This window comes from Lithobates pipiens, unplaced genomic scaffold (assembly GCF_037356315.1).
Source record: "Lithobates pipiens isolate NorthernLeopardFrog02 unplaced genomic scaffold, aLitPip1_a1.2 Scaffold_16, whole genome shotgun sequence".
Lineage (NCBI taxonomy): Eukaryota > Metazoa > Chordata > Amphibia > Anura > Ranidae > Lithobates > Lithobates pipiens.
In genome coordinates, this window is record NW_027507748.1 from 594,770,129 (window position 1) to 594,784,828 (window position 14,700).

The window sequence follows — 14,700 nt, forward strand, 5'->3', positions numbered from 1 at the left end:
TAAACCACTTTGTTAAATCAGAAATTTGTGAACATCTAGTTAACATGATTCAAGATGTCAAGAAATAGGTTCAACAATGCTATACCCGGGTCAAGCTGGGCTCCTCCACATTTTACTGGGGGGGGGGGGGGGGGGGGGGGGAAGGCCCAGGTTGGACTTGAGGATACTCAGCTGATGTGGAAGAAGTGTCGAGAGTGATGGCCTGGATTCCATCTGGTCAGACAAAAACGCAGTCTGTTTTAGTACCACAGTCTGAGGACATACAAGTCATCTGCTGCTCTGGATCTCAGGGAATCCTGGAGATTCTTGCACTCCCATTATATGTGCTCCTTAGTCTACCAAATTTGGCCTTCAAATAGTTGTCTGCCATGGGATACATAGGCTTCACCAAATCTAACAGTTTATCCAGCGCTGCCTTCCTCCTGCTTGTTAGAGTAGTCCCTGCTAGGGTTGAGCCTAGAGTTCAAATCAAACTAATATTCGACTCAAACATTGCCTGTTCACCCAGTCACCGAACAATTTGGGGTGTTTGCGTCAAATTCAAAAAGCCACGGAACACCCTGTAAGAAGAAATTTCAAGTGCCAAATTTTAAAGGGTTATATGCAAGTTGTCAAAAAAAAAAAAAAGTGTTTGGGGACCTGGGTCCTGCCCCAGGGGACATGCATCAATGATAAAAAAAAAAAAAAAAAAAAATCTGAAATTTTTTCGGGAGCAGCGATTTTAAGAATGCTTAAAGTGAAATAAAAAAGTGTAATACTCCTTTAAATTTCATACCTGGGGGGTGTGTATAGTATGCCTGTAAAGGGGCGCATGTTGCCTGTGCTTAGAACTGTCCATGCACAAAGTGTAATTTCTGCAGGAATAAAAGTCATTTAAAAGCACTCGCGTCTAAAAACAAATTGTCGGCACCCCGCAATACAGAGAACAGTGTTGTGGGCCAGGGTTGTGGGGGATGAGGCCCTTGTCCCCATCAACATTGGGATGTGGCGCTTTTGAGGGGTCAGACCCCCAAAGCATCCTCCCAATGTTGAGGGCATGTGGCCTGGTACGGTTCAGGAGGGATAAAGTGTCTGGTATGGATTTTTGGGGGAACTCCACGCCATTTTTTTAAAATTGGTGTGGAGTTCCCCTTAAAATCCATACCAGACCTTAAGAGCCTGGTAATTGAATTTGGGGGAATACCAAGCTTTTTTTTATCAATGACTTTCAATGACCGTTTTCTTCATTACGGGGAGCAGACAATTCATTATAGCCGCGAGCGCTTTTAAAGTGGGATTCCACTGCCGTTTTTTTTTTACCTGTGTCACTGGTGGGCGATTCCTACGGTGTCTTTGCAGTCACGATCGGCATCTTTTTAACCCCCGGCGTGGCGATTTCATTGCTAAGGAAAACTTTAAAAAGCAGTCCGGCGGTTTTTATTTTCACTGTGGGCGTTTGAAGCCCACAGGCATTTACTTCCTGGATGCGATGACGCTGAGCTCCCAGCATCCACCGCTCCATCATGCTCATTGAGGGTCCTCTTCGTTTTCCTTCTTCTTGCCTCGTGTGCTATAGTGGTAATGGCAGATAGAGCTGCCTGCCCACTTTCAAAATGGCAATTTCAGACATGCCCTCGTCACGTGACCGGCGTCGTCCTTCCGAAATCTCACGAGATTTCGGCATGACTGTGTCCCCCACTGATTCCTGGGAAATAGCTAAAAAACTTCCCAGGGACCATTGTGAAGCCGATAAACACGCCTACTCCCACGGGAGGAGAGCCCAGAAGTCGGCATAAACATTAAAAATAAAAAAGGTAAATACTGCATATTTTATTTCAATGGTCATAACTGCATCTATGTTCCGAAGCCATTTGAATAAGATGAACTTGCAATTTTCTGTACAAAACCACTTTAAAAGACTTGCCCTCTATGGGGAGTCCCCGTGTTACGATCATCCAACTTACGAACGGCAGGTGGTGCCGGGCACATTGGATACCAGCGGAAAAACCGTTCTGCGCATGCGCGTCCGGATTACAAACAAATCTGACTTCAGAGCAGGCAGTCCCTAACCTGTTCATAACTCAGGACTGTGTACTTCCCCCCCTTTTTATAAGTGATCATACTTCCTGTTCTGCTTCTCCTCCCCCAGCTCTTATGCAGCTGAGAAGTACACTGAGCTTCCCAGTAGCAAGCTGTGCAAGGGGGGCGTTAGGACAAGTCTAAGCTGGAGAGCACACCATGGTGGTATGCTGGGAACTCCGTATTCATTAGGAAAGCAGGGGACTAGCAGGAATGCAAGGGATTTCACACAAAGGAAATACAAGGAAAACTGGATACTTTCTCATACAAGTACAGCAGCCACATATCAGGAATATGAAATGTTGGGGGTAACTTTGTTGCAGTATGTTATTTTACCCATTGCAATATAATTATTTTACCTCTAATTACAGTATAAATAGGCTTTGGTTTTCCCTGTTGCAATATACCATTTGCTATTTAAGTTGCTGTCCCTCCTGGCATTAATGCACCTTGAGCCTTTGGGGTGTATATACACAGCTACCAGCAATAAACACCTGCCCACCCAGATGGGACAGTGTGTGGTGCACAGAACAGGGCACCCTATACATCCAGCAGCTCCTTCTGGGGTTCATCGCTACATTTACTATAATTTTAAACCCCAACATTAACCTTAAACTTTAGCCAAAAACAGAATTTTGAATATACATTATATGCAATTCACTGCAAAGATTACTTTTGAGGTGGTAGTACTGTACAAAAACAAACATGTGCACCAAAACAAATCTCACGTCCACACAAATAGTGTATGAAAAGTCTTTAGGCGCATCAAAGAACCAAATGCTGCCAATTTCCAGCAAACCGCACCATGTGAGAGGTCCCCTTTCAGTTTGTGGGGAGTTTGAATTTTTTCTACTTACGAGTGATGGAAAAAACACCGACAGACATTTGCATGGTGGAAGATCGCACAAACTATGAATAAGATATATGGATAGAGTCAATCTGATTTAAGGATGAACACTTAGCTTGCACCATCATTGTTACATGGTTTGATACACATAAGGAATACCTTTATACTTGTGTGTCGCTGCAATTTCACTATTGTAGCACCTATAAAAAGGTGCCTATAAACCTTTACTAAAATATCTGCACCAAAATTAGATCTGCCTCATGCGATTCTAATGACTGGCTCATTTGCCAGCAGTTCTTCCAGCAAAATATCCAGTCAGTCAATCTCCTTAAAAAGCAGCAAGTTCAGACTCAAAGAACAGCGCCCGTGAGACTTTAAATTAGGTGAGCACAAAAAAGGTCAATAAAAAAAGTATACCTAGTAGAAAGTTTATAAATGTCTAAATCTTTTAATTATGGGATGCATAAACAAAGGTGGGAGTGATACATACAGATTTAGAAATAGAAGGCAACGCTTGTAGCAAAAAATGACAGAGACACAGAGACACAGAGACACAGAGACACAGAGACACAGAGACACAGAGACACAGAGACACAGAGACACAGAGACACAGAGACACAGAGACACAGAGACACAGAGACACAGAGACACAGAGACACAGAGACACAGAGACACAGAGACACAGAGACACAGAGACACAGAGACACAGAGACACAGAGACACAGAGACACAGAGACACAGAGACACAGAGACACAGAGACACAGAGACACAGAGACACAGAGACACAGAGACACAGAGACACAGAGACACAGAGACACTTCTCTCAAGGGCTCTCCTATGGGAGCTTTTTAGGGGAGGCAAAGTATAGCAGGGATGGGGTAGTTGGTGCTACCCATGTGTGGAAAAGCAATCTAGCAGGTCACACTTTATATGGCTTAATATCACTGGTTAATTTTTTTTTTTTTTTAATTTAGTATGTTTAAATGGGTGTTGTAGGATTACCAATGCACACTCATCTCCAAGGTCAAGATAGAGGTTTGTCTTCAATAGGCCGACCCTTACACCCCCACATGTAGGGTGCAGGTCTATTACATCACTGTGACCCATTTTTTCATGCCATATAAAGTGAACTATCAGATCACATTTTGGGGCACTGGTATATTTTATATCCATCACTGTAGGACTCACCCTTTTGTGGTATTTAGGCAGAGGTTTGCCCTTATTTTAGGTGCACCGCCGCACACATACCCCTCATGTAGGGTGTAGACCTATACCACATTTGTTGTAGAGTCCTTTGGGCCAAACAACGTGACTTGCTAGATCGCTTCTCCCCACATGGGTAGCGTCAACTTCCCCATCCCTGTTATACTTTCAGTGATACATACAAATATTGGAATTGTTGATATGAAAACAAATTTTTATAAAGCCTGTGTAGTATTTTATATAAAAAATTCCAATATCTATGCATGTGGCCACTTGGTATGTTGCATGCATCACTGCCAAGTGGTTTGGCACATTTATGCATCCTATATATGATAAATGTTATACATTTTTAATACATTTATAAACTGTTTACTTTTATTGATCTTAGTGCTCACCTCATTTAAAATCCCATGGGCGCCATTCTTTGTTGAATTTAATTTTGGGATGGGTGTGTGTGTCACTGGCAACACCAGACCATTTTCTCTTGGACTTTTTACTCACTTTATACACTGGGTGCCCCATTGGAAGGTGCCTGATAGTTGCAATTGAGAAGACCTCAGCTAACAGATGGGTATGGAGAAGGTGAGTGTTGGCTTCATGCACCTGGACATCAGCATTACGCACCCACATCTTGGCCAATACCCAGTCATATTCCGAGTCGCTGGGCAGGAAGATGGGGACATTTTTTCCAGGAGTCTGAGATAACTGGAATACAAAAAAAAACAAAAAACCATGGTATCTATTGGCCATAAAAATGTAACCAAAACATTGTGTTTTTTAGACAGACAGACCTGATGAGAGCACAAAGAGCAAGACTGAGGTAGTCCATGTTTCAATGCCTGTGAAGTCCTTTTAAAAAAAGTTAATTTTGCAGTAGAACTTTTCAAACAGTCTTAGGGAACAGAGGGCACGGGTGAAGAACTCAGGCACCTTGAACTGCAGGTCTAAAAGTCTATTTCCACCCAGAGAGTAGCCACTCGCAGCTGGGTACTTCAAGGCTGAACAGATCTCTAGCCACAGATTGTGGCAGTCAGCACGTTGACTCAGAACTTGAATGATCAACTAAGGGTGAAAAGGAATCTTTCCACTGTACCCGGAACGTTTCCAGTTTCCTCAATTGTACTGGAAATGTGTGAATTTGTCAATGTGTTTCCCAACTCATTAACCAGGCACTTCTCAGGATGTCACTTGCCGGCCCTCCTCCAAAGAGTCATCCACCGTCATTTCCATGAGCTGTGATGTCCCTCCATGCCGAGGGCACACCCTTACACCTTGAACCCTCCCACAGTTACTGCGCCTCGGACCAGCAGGTTCCGAGACTCGGGAACAGACTGATCCCTACCCCAGAGCAGGCAGGTCTATCAGGGGCCACTGACAGGAACATGTTGCAGGGTGTTGAACCCCCCCTGTGACTGGGACCCCTCACGGGGGCTACCCTGGTCCTGGAACCAGAACAGACCACACGGGTCACACGAACAACTCCAGAACTTCAAACACGTGACCACACCCCCTTAAGTACCCCTTGCCAGACTCCTCAGCGGGCCCCGGCACTCCCACTGATTGGCTCCGAGAAGGCCGATACTTAAACATCCAACCAGACCTGGTTCTGGCCTGTCATGTGCACCTTGCCGTTCACATGACCAGGCAGAACGTCCTAACTCAGCCTGGCCAGACTGGTGTTAAGGCCTAGCTACACAATTAACCCTCAGAACCTTTGTTCTGAGGCAAAAAAAAAAAAACACTAAAAATGTACATGTGTGTGACTTTTGGTCTATATGCCTATGCCTCAAGAGGTTTTACACGGAGTTATTCACAACCCATGGGCACAACCCCCCAAAAGGAAAAGTCTAGCCAAGGAGTGCTCCAGGGCAACAGCCCCTGGAACTCAGATCAGTTCCCTCACAAGAGAGAACCCTTTCCTCTATACTCCAGCCTATTTAATTAGGAACTTATCCACCATCTGGGCACCCCTCCCCAAGGTTAAGGCCAGGAATTGGCATCCTCCCACCCCAATCTCCAGAAGCTTCTCAGAGTCAGGTGGAGGTAATCAAACTCCCAGACCAACCTAAAACAAATCTGGCTCCTGTGGCTACAGCAAAAGCCCAATGCTAACTATACCTCAGTCTATGAAGATTTGTATCTGGAGAACAAAAAGGAAAAATACCTGGATGGCAATTGGGACAAGCTGATCCTGAGGATTCTTCCACAGTAGACACATAGGGGCTGCAATGTATTGAGGCTTTTCATTGATGGTATTGGTGGGAACACCCTGGAGAACCTCATAATCTGCCAGGAAAATGTGACCATTCTGAAAGGTAATTAGGAAATCTGATCAGCAATGAAATGAATTAACTTAGTCTTGCCGGACACAAAAGCAAATGTATAATTTTGTCATGTAGGACAAAGACTGAGAAAATGTATTTTGGTTATAAAACACAGATTATAATCTAAAGTGTCAGATTTCTCCTCTCTTGTCTGAGGAAATCTCCCCAATGGCACACAGACAGCAAAAAGTAGAGAGACAAGGATTTTATTCCCTTCCTACTGTATCCATGTATTGGCTATACATGCAATTCCAGTTCCTTTTACAACCCAAATTAAAAAAGTTGGTACACTGTAAAATCTACATAACATACAATGATCTGCAAATCTCAAACCCATATTTTATTCACAACAGAAATGTACCAAATATTTAAACTGAAAAAATGCATTAAACAAAAATGTAATTTTGAAAATAGCAACATGCCTCAAATTGGGACAGGGCCATGTTCAGTGTAGCATCACCTTTTAGAAACACTAAATGTCTGAGAACTGAGACCAGTTGCTGGAGTTGTCCCATTTTATCCATAACCAAGCTCAAAATCTTTCCTCCCCATGTGCCTCTTTCCACAATTTCTCTATCAAGATCAATAGTACAACCATCAGCCCTACCCCACATGCCAAGTTGATAGCTCAGATTCCAGGATTACACCTATCCTTTTCAGACCCACGTCCAATCACTGTTCAAATCTTAACACCTGCACCTCGGAAAAATCTCCAGAATATGCCTCTTCCCAACCAAGGATATCAGTCACTCCCTTGTCATGTCACCTCAACTACTGTAACTCCCTCCTCATAGGGTTACCTTTATATGGTCTATCCCCACTTCATTCCATCATGAATGCTGGGCTCATCCACCTCAAACTTTCAGTGTCTGCTACTCCTGTCAATACCTCCTCTGGCTTCCACTCACCCAAATTCAAATTCTAACAACTTACAAAGCCATCCAAAACTTGGCCCCCAGCTACATCAATCGAATCTCAAATGACCAACCCAATTCTTCCTCCCATGACCTCCTGTTCTCTAGCTCCATCTTCACCTCCAGGACCGCCCCAAAGTCTCTGCTATCCTATGGAACTGCCTACCCCAATCTGTCCGACCATCGCCTACTCTTCTAGATGCCTGAAAACCCTCTTCAGAGAAGCCTACTCTTCCCCCACCTATCAACTGTACTTTTATTTTCTCCATCAGCTCATCCCCCACAGCTATTACCCTTTGTAAGACTTGACCCTCCCTCCTAGATTGTAAGCTTTAACAGGGCCCTCAGATTCCTCGTGTATTAAATTGTATAGTAACTGTACAGTCTGCCCTCGTGTTGTAAAGCAATGTGCAAACTATTGGATATTTTTATTACAGAATTGTAACTGCTCAATAGTCCTGGGTATCTGTCATGTTTGGTTTCAACATGCACCAAATAGTTTCACTTGGCGACAGGGCCAGTGCTTGACTATTTTGTGCCCTAGGCAAGCCCAGCTACTGGCACCCTTAACCCCCCAAAAAGGTTTAAAAACACAGGTGCAATGCTACCCAAGATCCTGCTCACCCATAGTGCAGCGACCTAACTGTAGGTGTTGATTTAACTCCTAAACACATGGCCACAGTTCTTACATGGCAATGCTACATGACAGAGTACCAACTGTTGCCATCTTTGGCATGACGCCACCAGACTTAAGGGCACATATAGCCATCTAATGCACATCACAATGTTACATGACAGACCCAACTGCTACCATCCTTGCCATATGACAATGCTGCCAGATATTGGGCTACCTCTGCTAGCCTTATAAAATAGCAATGCCACCATAAGGGTATCTACAACTGCCACCTATAACATGGCAATGCTTCAAGACATTTGGCTACTTAACACTGCCAAGATTACATAGCACGGGTAGCAACCCTAAAGACTTGTAGCATTGCCATCATGCACATTGTCATCCTCAGACATAAGGGCACCTACCAATGCCATCCATAGCAATGCTTTGAGACAATAAGTTACCTACCATTGCCATCCTTATCACATGCCAATGCTAAAAGATTTCAGGGTGCCTACCAAACACATGGTCATCCTCACGCTAGTGCTATGAGAAGTTAGGATACCCACTCATGTCACCTTTACCACGCTATAAGACTGCAGGGTACCCATCAATGATATGCAGATGGTCATCCTGACTACATGCCAATGCCACAAGACTTCAGGGTACATACCATTGCCATCATACACATTATACACAACATTAGGGCACCTACCACAGCCAGATAGATCACATATTGATGCTACCGGACACTAGGATATCTAAGGCTATCATCCTTATCACATGGCAATGCTATCAGACTCAAGGGTAACTACTTATTACATCTTACACATGGTCATCCTTGTCATGTGCCAAAAAGGTAAAGGACATTAGGGTACCTACCACTGTCAGGTAGATTGCATGGCAATGCTACCGGATACTGGGGCACCTACCAGTGACACCATACACGGTTATTCTCATTAAATGCCAGTGCTAAAATATATTAGGGTACCTACCACCACTAAGACATCAGAGTCCCCCAGTCCATAGTATATACACATAGAAGTATATGATATCACTGAGCTGCCTCCCCCCCAGGCTGATGCCTTAAACTAATACTCAGAGAGGCCTTTCCTAAACTTCCCTTTTATGATGTTCCTGTATATCTAATAGTCTCTGGCCATCCCTTGAGATCTATACTCCCATCAGTGCCCAGGCACACAGCTGCTAGGCCAGCACTCTCCTCCAGCTCAGTGGATCAAGTCGGTGGGCCAAGTCCAGATGCTGGCTCTGGGCTCTCCAGTGAGTGGTTGAGCTTTGTATAGGGTCTTTGTACAGGACACATAGGCTTGAGGAGGGGGGGGGGGGGGGGGAGGAACACAGTACAGGGAGAGGGAGCACCGTCACTGATGTTTTCCACAGGCCTGTTCCTCTTGCTTTCACCTTCTCCCGCCAACAGCTGTTGCAGTTCTTATGACACGTTCACCAGCTACCCAAATGAAAGTAGTAATGGCAGAGCCACTCCCGTCATACAGCAGGATAGAGAGCAAGGAACCAACAAGCTCCCAGTGCCTCCTCCACAGAACTGCAGGGCACCGTGAAAGGATTGCCAGCGGCATCACAACTGACACAGCAGGGTAGCGAACAAGGCACTGAAAAGCACCTGGCACTGGTAGCACCAGCCCTGCTTGGTGAAAGGACTGAATTGCAGGCAGGCCAGTTAAGCACCCAGATTTTACTATGAAGCCATATTGTTGTAATGGATGCACTATAGTATTGTCCTGCTAAAATATGCAAGACCTTCCCTGAAAAATACATCTGGATGGGAGCATATGCTGCGCTAAAACTTTTATACATCATTCCGCACTGAGTGTCTTTCCAGATGTGCATGCTGCTCATTCCATATGCACTAAAGCAACTCCATACCATCAGAGATGCAGGCTTCTGATCAGAGTGCTGATAAGCCAGAAGGTCCCTCTCCTCTTTAGTCCATGGTTGCCAAAGAGAGAATGTCAAAGTTGGATTTGTCCGATCACAGAACAGTTTCCACTTGGTAACAGGCCATTTTAACCACTTCAGCCCTGGAAAATTTGTCATCTTAATGACCAGAGCACTTTACAATTTGGCACTGCTCTGCTTTAACTGGCAATTGCAAGTCATGCAATGCTGTACCCAAACAAAATTTGCACTTTTCCCATAAAGCTCTTTTGATGGTATTTGATTGACTTCAATTTTTTGTAATAAATTGAGATTTTCAATTTGTTATAAAAAAAAAAAAAAATCCAATGAACTCAATTTGTCACATTTTAGGCCAACATGTATATAGCCCCTTTTATACCAAAGAGAAAAGTCAATAAGCGTATATTTATTGGTTTGTGCAAAAAAGTTATAGCATCTACAAACTAGGGTAAATTTCCTGGAATTTTGTTTTTTATTCTGGGGAAGTTTTTTTTTTATACATTTGCATATAGCCATGAATTTCATACAAGCATTTTACTGAATGAAATAGATTTTTATTAGCTGTGCCAAAGCTGAGCACATGGCACAGATGAGACCAATCACAGCTAGCAACACATTTGTACACGATAAATGGCTTGCAAGGAAGCCATCCATTGTTCACATCTGTCATTTGACCTGTTGGTGGGTTACAGAGGCTATAGGGGGCTTTTTGAAGTGTTACCTATAGAAAATAGAGTACTGAAGTTTGACAGCATTTCACAGGTGCACACAAATTTAACCACTTCAATATGGGGCACTTTTCACCCCCTTCCTGCCCAGGCCAGTTTTCAGCCGTCGCACTTTGAATGGCAATTGTGCTCACGTAACAATTAACCCATATGAAAATCGACCCCAACAAATAGAACTCAGTTGTATTTAATAGCCACTGTTTTTCATTTTTGCGCTACAAACATGACAAGTAAAAAAAAAAAAATTTGTTTCTACTATAAAATGTTGTAAAAGTTATTTCTCCTTCATCGACAGGCACCAACGTAATCAATGCACCGATTATCAGCCTAGACCTGTCAGATGCTCATCAGCTCTCCTCTACTCGCATCTCTTCAGCATGAACAGAGGAAAAGCTGATAACCAGCACTTCCTGGTTACGATAGGATCAGCTGTGATTGACATATCTGATCACATTGTAAAAAGCTTACATTTAACTCAGGGTTTTCACCAAAATCAGAGATGGTGTGTCAGAGCAACACACCGCACTACTGATCACTGTGCTGCATGCCCCTGCTAGAGGTCATATGATGCCCAATCAGGCTAATAGAACCACTTCCTGGCTGCCATTCAGCTATAGGCCAGACAGGAAGGGGTTAATGTGGTTGTAAACCCACCCAAAAAAATAAAAAATAATCGAAATTAAAATGATCAGTCCACCTAAAACACAGCAAAGCAGCAGAAGCCATCTGCCCTCAGTCTGGGCAAGAAAAAAGGAGCAGCCAGCCATCTACAATCCTCTCAACCTTCCTACAGTGAACAGACTGAAACAGCCATACTTCCTCTCCTGTTACCGAGACCAATTAGGAGACTTGTGCATGAGAGAAGGTGGCTTGTGTCCCAAAGCCATCCACACAGGTCACTCCAAAAAAGGAGCTCCAGCCTGAGGAGACAAAATAAGTAACCCCATAAACACTGGGCAGCATTTGAGGCACAGGGGGTGCAAACTTTCATAGCAGTGGGGAGCCAAGCAACTGTTGGGAATCATTACACAGCAGAACACTGTCACTTAGGGCAGAGTAAGAGGGAGGAATACATGCTTATGGTCACCATCAACAAAGTCAAACAGCCTCTCACAGATTTAACCCTGCAGCTGCCAGGAAGAGCACCATTTTATTCTGCTTTTAGTACAATATGATTTTTAAAACAGCTTACCTGTAAAATCCTTTTCTTGGAGTACATCAGGACACAAAGCTCCTGCCAGTTTTATTTGGGGGGGGGGGGGGGCAGGAGCTCTGTGTCCTATGATGTACTCAGAGGATTTTACAGATAAGCCATTTTAAAAATCCTATTTTTTTAATCATACATCATAGGACACAGAGCTTCAAGTATTTACTTAGTGGGATGTCCCATAGCAATGCTACTTGAGGGGAGGGAGACAACCCGTAGCACACTGCGCCTGAAGGAGATATCCTCATTCCATCTTACATCCACTTGATAACATTTTGCAAATGTATGTACTGAAGACCAAGTTGCGGTCTTGCAGATCTGACATGGTGGCCTTGTGATGCACTGACCAAGAAGCACTAACTGCTATGGTAGAGTGCACCTTAACTTAAGGGGGAATCTTTCCCTTTAAATCAGTAAGTTTAAAATTCTAACTTTCCGAATCCACTTAGTGGCAGTGGATTTCGACTGGACCTGTCCTTTAGGACCCTGTGGCAGAATAAGACGTCAGTCTTAGGAATCTGAGCAGTTCTCTTACTAGATCTTCACTGCTCTCACTACATCAAGACAATGTAGTGACTTTTCCTTCCTGGAACATGGTCTTGGGGGAAACAATAGGACAAGATCCTCAGATTAAAGCCTGAAACCACTTTTGGCAAAAAGCCTGGATGAGGGCACAACACCACTGTATTCATGAATAATCAAATATGTCGCTTTACAAGAGCGGCGAATTCTGAAACCATCCTTGCTGAGAATATAGCTTTCTAGTCAGGACTAAGGGAACATGCTGTAATGGTTCAAATGGCGGTTTTTGTAACACTGACAAAGTCCCAAGGGGTTAAAGGTGATTTAACTGGCGGATTAATCCACGTCACCCCTAGTATAAAACCCCAGACTAAAGAATGCGTAGCAAGCAACATTTGAAATAAAACAGATAGGGCCAACTTCATCTCTACGCCCAATTGTAGAAAGGCAAGGATTCTGCCTATAATGAATCTCCGAGGGTGCCAACCCTTGGATTCACACCAGGAAACAAGCTTTCCAGACTTATAGCTCTAGAAGCTGGCTTCCTAGTATTAATCAAAGTAGAGATAACCGACCTGGAAAGCCTGCGTTTCTTTAAAACGTGGTTCTCAATAGCCAAGCTGTTAAATTCAGCATTCGTAAAGTAGAATGGAACATCGGCCCTTGAGATAGCAGGTCTGGTCTTAGTGGGAGGGGCCATGGACCCTCCACTGCCATATTTACAATCTCTGCATACCATGACCTTCTGGGCCATGCTGGTGCTACCAGTATTACCAACTTTCCAGCTTGATCCTGCAATAAAATCGAGGTAGCAACTGAACCAGAGGAAATGCATAGATCAGCGATAACTGATCCCACTGGGTCACCAACGCATCTGTTTTTCCGTATGAGAGTGGGTCCCTTGTCCTGGACCCCAAGTTTCTCTTTGGAAAACAGCCCAAAACACTTGGGGTGAAGAGACCATTCCCCCGGGAATTGCTGGTGACTTAGATAGTCCACCTGCCAATTCTCCGCTCCCAGAATGAAAACTGCCGATAGGCATGGGACATTTTCTGGCCAAGTTAGAATCTGGTTCACCTCTGAGCCGAGAGACTTTTGGTGCTCCCTTGGTGATCGATATATGCCACAGCCGTGGCATTGTTGGATTAAATCCCAACAGGACAATTCTTTAACCTGGAGGTCCAGGTTTTGAGCCAGATACACTGCCCAAATCTCTAGGATGTTGATGGGCAAGGCTCCTGCTTCCCAGCCTGAAAGGCTAGCATCTGTCATTACTGCCTTCCAGATAAATTGTCTGTAGGACTTTCCCTTCAGCAGGTTCTAAGATGGTAACCAACTGAGGCTTTGGGACACTCATGGGGACAGCCAGAAGTTCTCCTCCTTGCAGGAAACGGACTTGATTTACTCCAATGCAAAAAAGGAACAGATCTTCAGGAACAGATTTAGATTCCTTAGATCTAGACTGTCTTATAGCCCCATTTGGCTTTGGCACCGTAAATAGGTTTGAGTAAAACCCCAAACCTTGCTCTCGTTTGGGAATCTGTCTGATCACCCCTTGAGTCAATAAAATTGGTCTAATGTTTGCAACAGGGATTGCCTTTTCCCTGGATCCTTGGGAACATTTGATGACAGAAAAAGAGACTGGACACTCGAAACTCTAGTTTGTATCCTAGAGACACTGAAGAGAGTCTTTGTCCTGAATCTCCCTTTGCCAGACTTCTGAGTACCTCAGAAATCTTCCCCCCCACCTTTGTGAGGGGAGATGCCTCTTCATGACAAGGTCTTGGTATTCTGCTTTGCAGACTTGCGGCCCCAGGTCTTCCTTTGTGCCTGGGTTTGAACCGGGGCACTTCCCGTAGAGTCTGATGGCGGAGGCCATCGCCCCTGCCTAGAGGTGGATGACCCTGGCACAGGGGGAGTCAGTTTAAAATGAAGGACACTATTTTCTATTGACTGGCAAAAATGTACTTTCTGCTGGAAATTGAACGTATTTATCCAAACTATTGCCAAATAATTGTTCTCCCTTAAAGGGGAAACTAGTTAGAAGGTTCTTACAAGGAGTTTCAGCTGACCAACCCTTTAACCAAAGGGTCCTTTGCATATGTACAAGCGCAAGACGTGATGCCTGGTGAATAGAATCCTTCATAGCCTCTATAGCAAAGCATAATTCTTTAGGTAGCTTGGCCAATTCCTGTGCTCGTTGTGCAGGGAGCTCATTTGAGAGCTTCTGTGAACTGGTCTTTTAAGGACTGACCGATGCCTATAGCTGCAATTGCAGGCTGAGCAACAGTACCTGCTAAGGAAAAGAGCATTTTAAACAGACCTTATCTGTTGGATCTTTAAGC

At 44.2% G+C, this 14,700-nt stretch overlaps 1 protein-coding gene across 1 annotated transcript in view; it reads right to left on the reverse strand.

Moving 5' to 3' along the window:
* Positions 1-14,700, reverse strand: part of LOC143983846 (polyunsaturated fatty acid lipoxygenase ALOX15B-like) — a 101,344-nt gene that overhangs the window by 29,267 nt on the left and 57,377 nt on the right. The window contains exons 7-8 of the mRNA XM_077483945.1: positions 6,274-6,417; positions 4,611-4,814 (exon numbers count right to left, since the gene is read on the reverse strand). Coding sequence (XP_077340071.1) covers positions 4,611-4,814; positions 6,274-6,417 — 348 coding nt within the window. The remainder of the gene's footprint in view (positions 1-4,610; positions 4,815-6,273; positions 6,418-14,700) is intronic.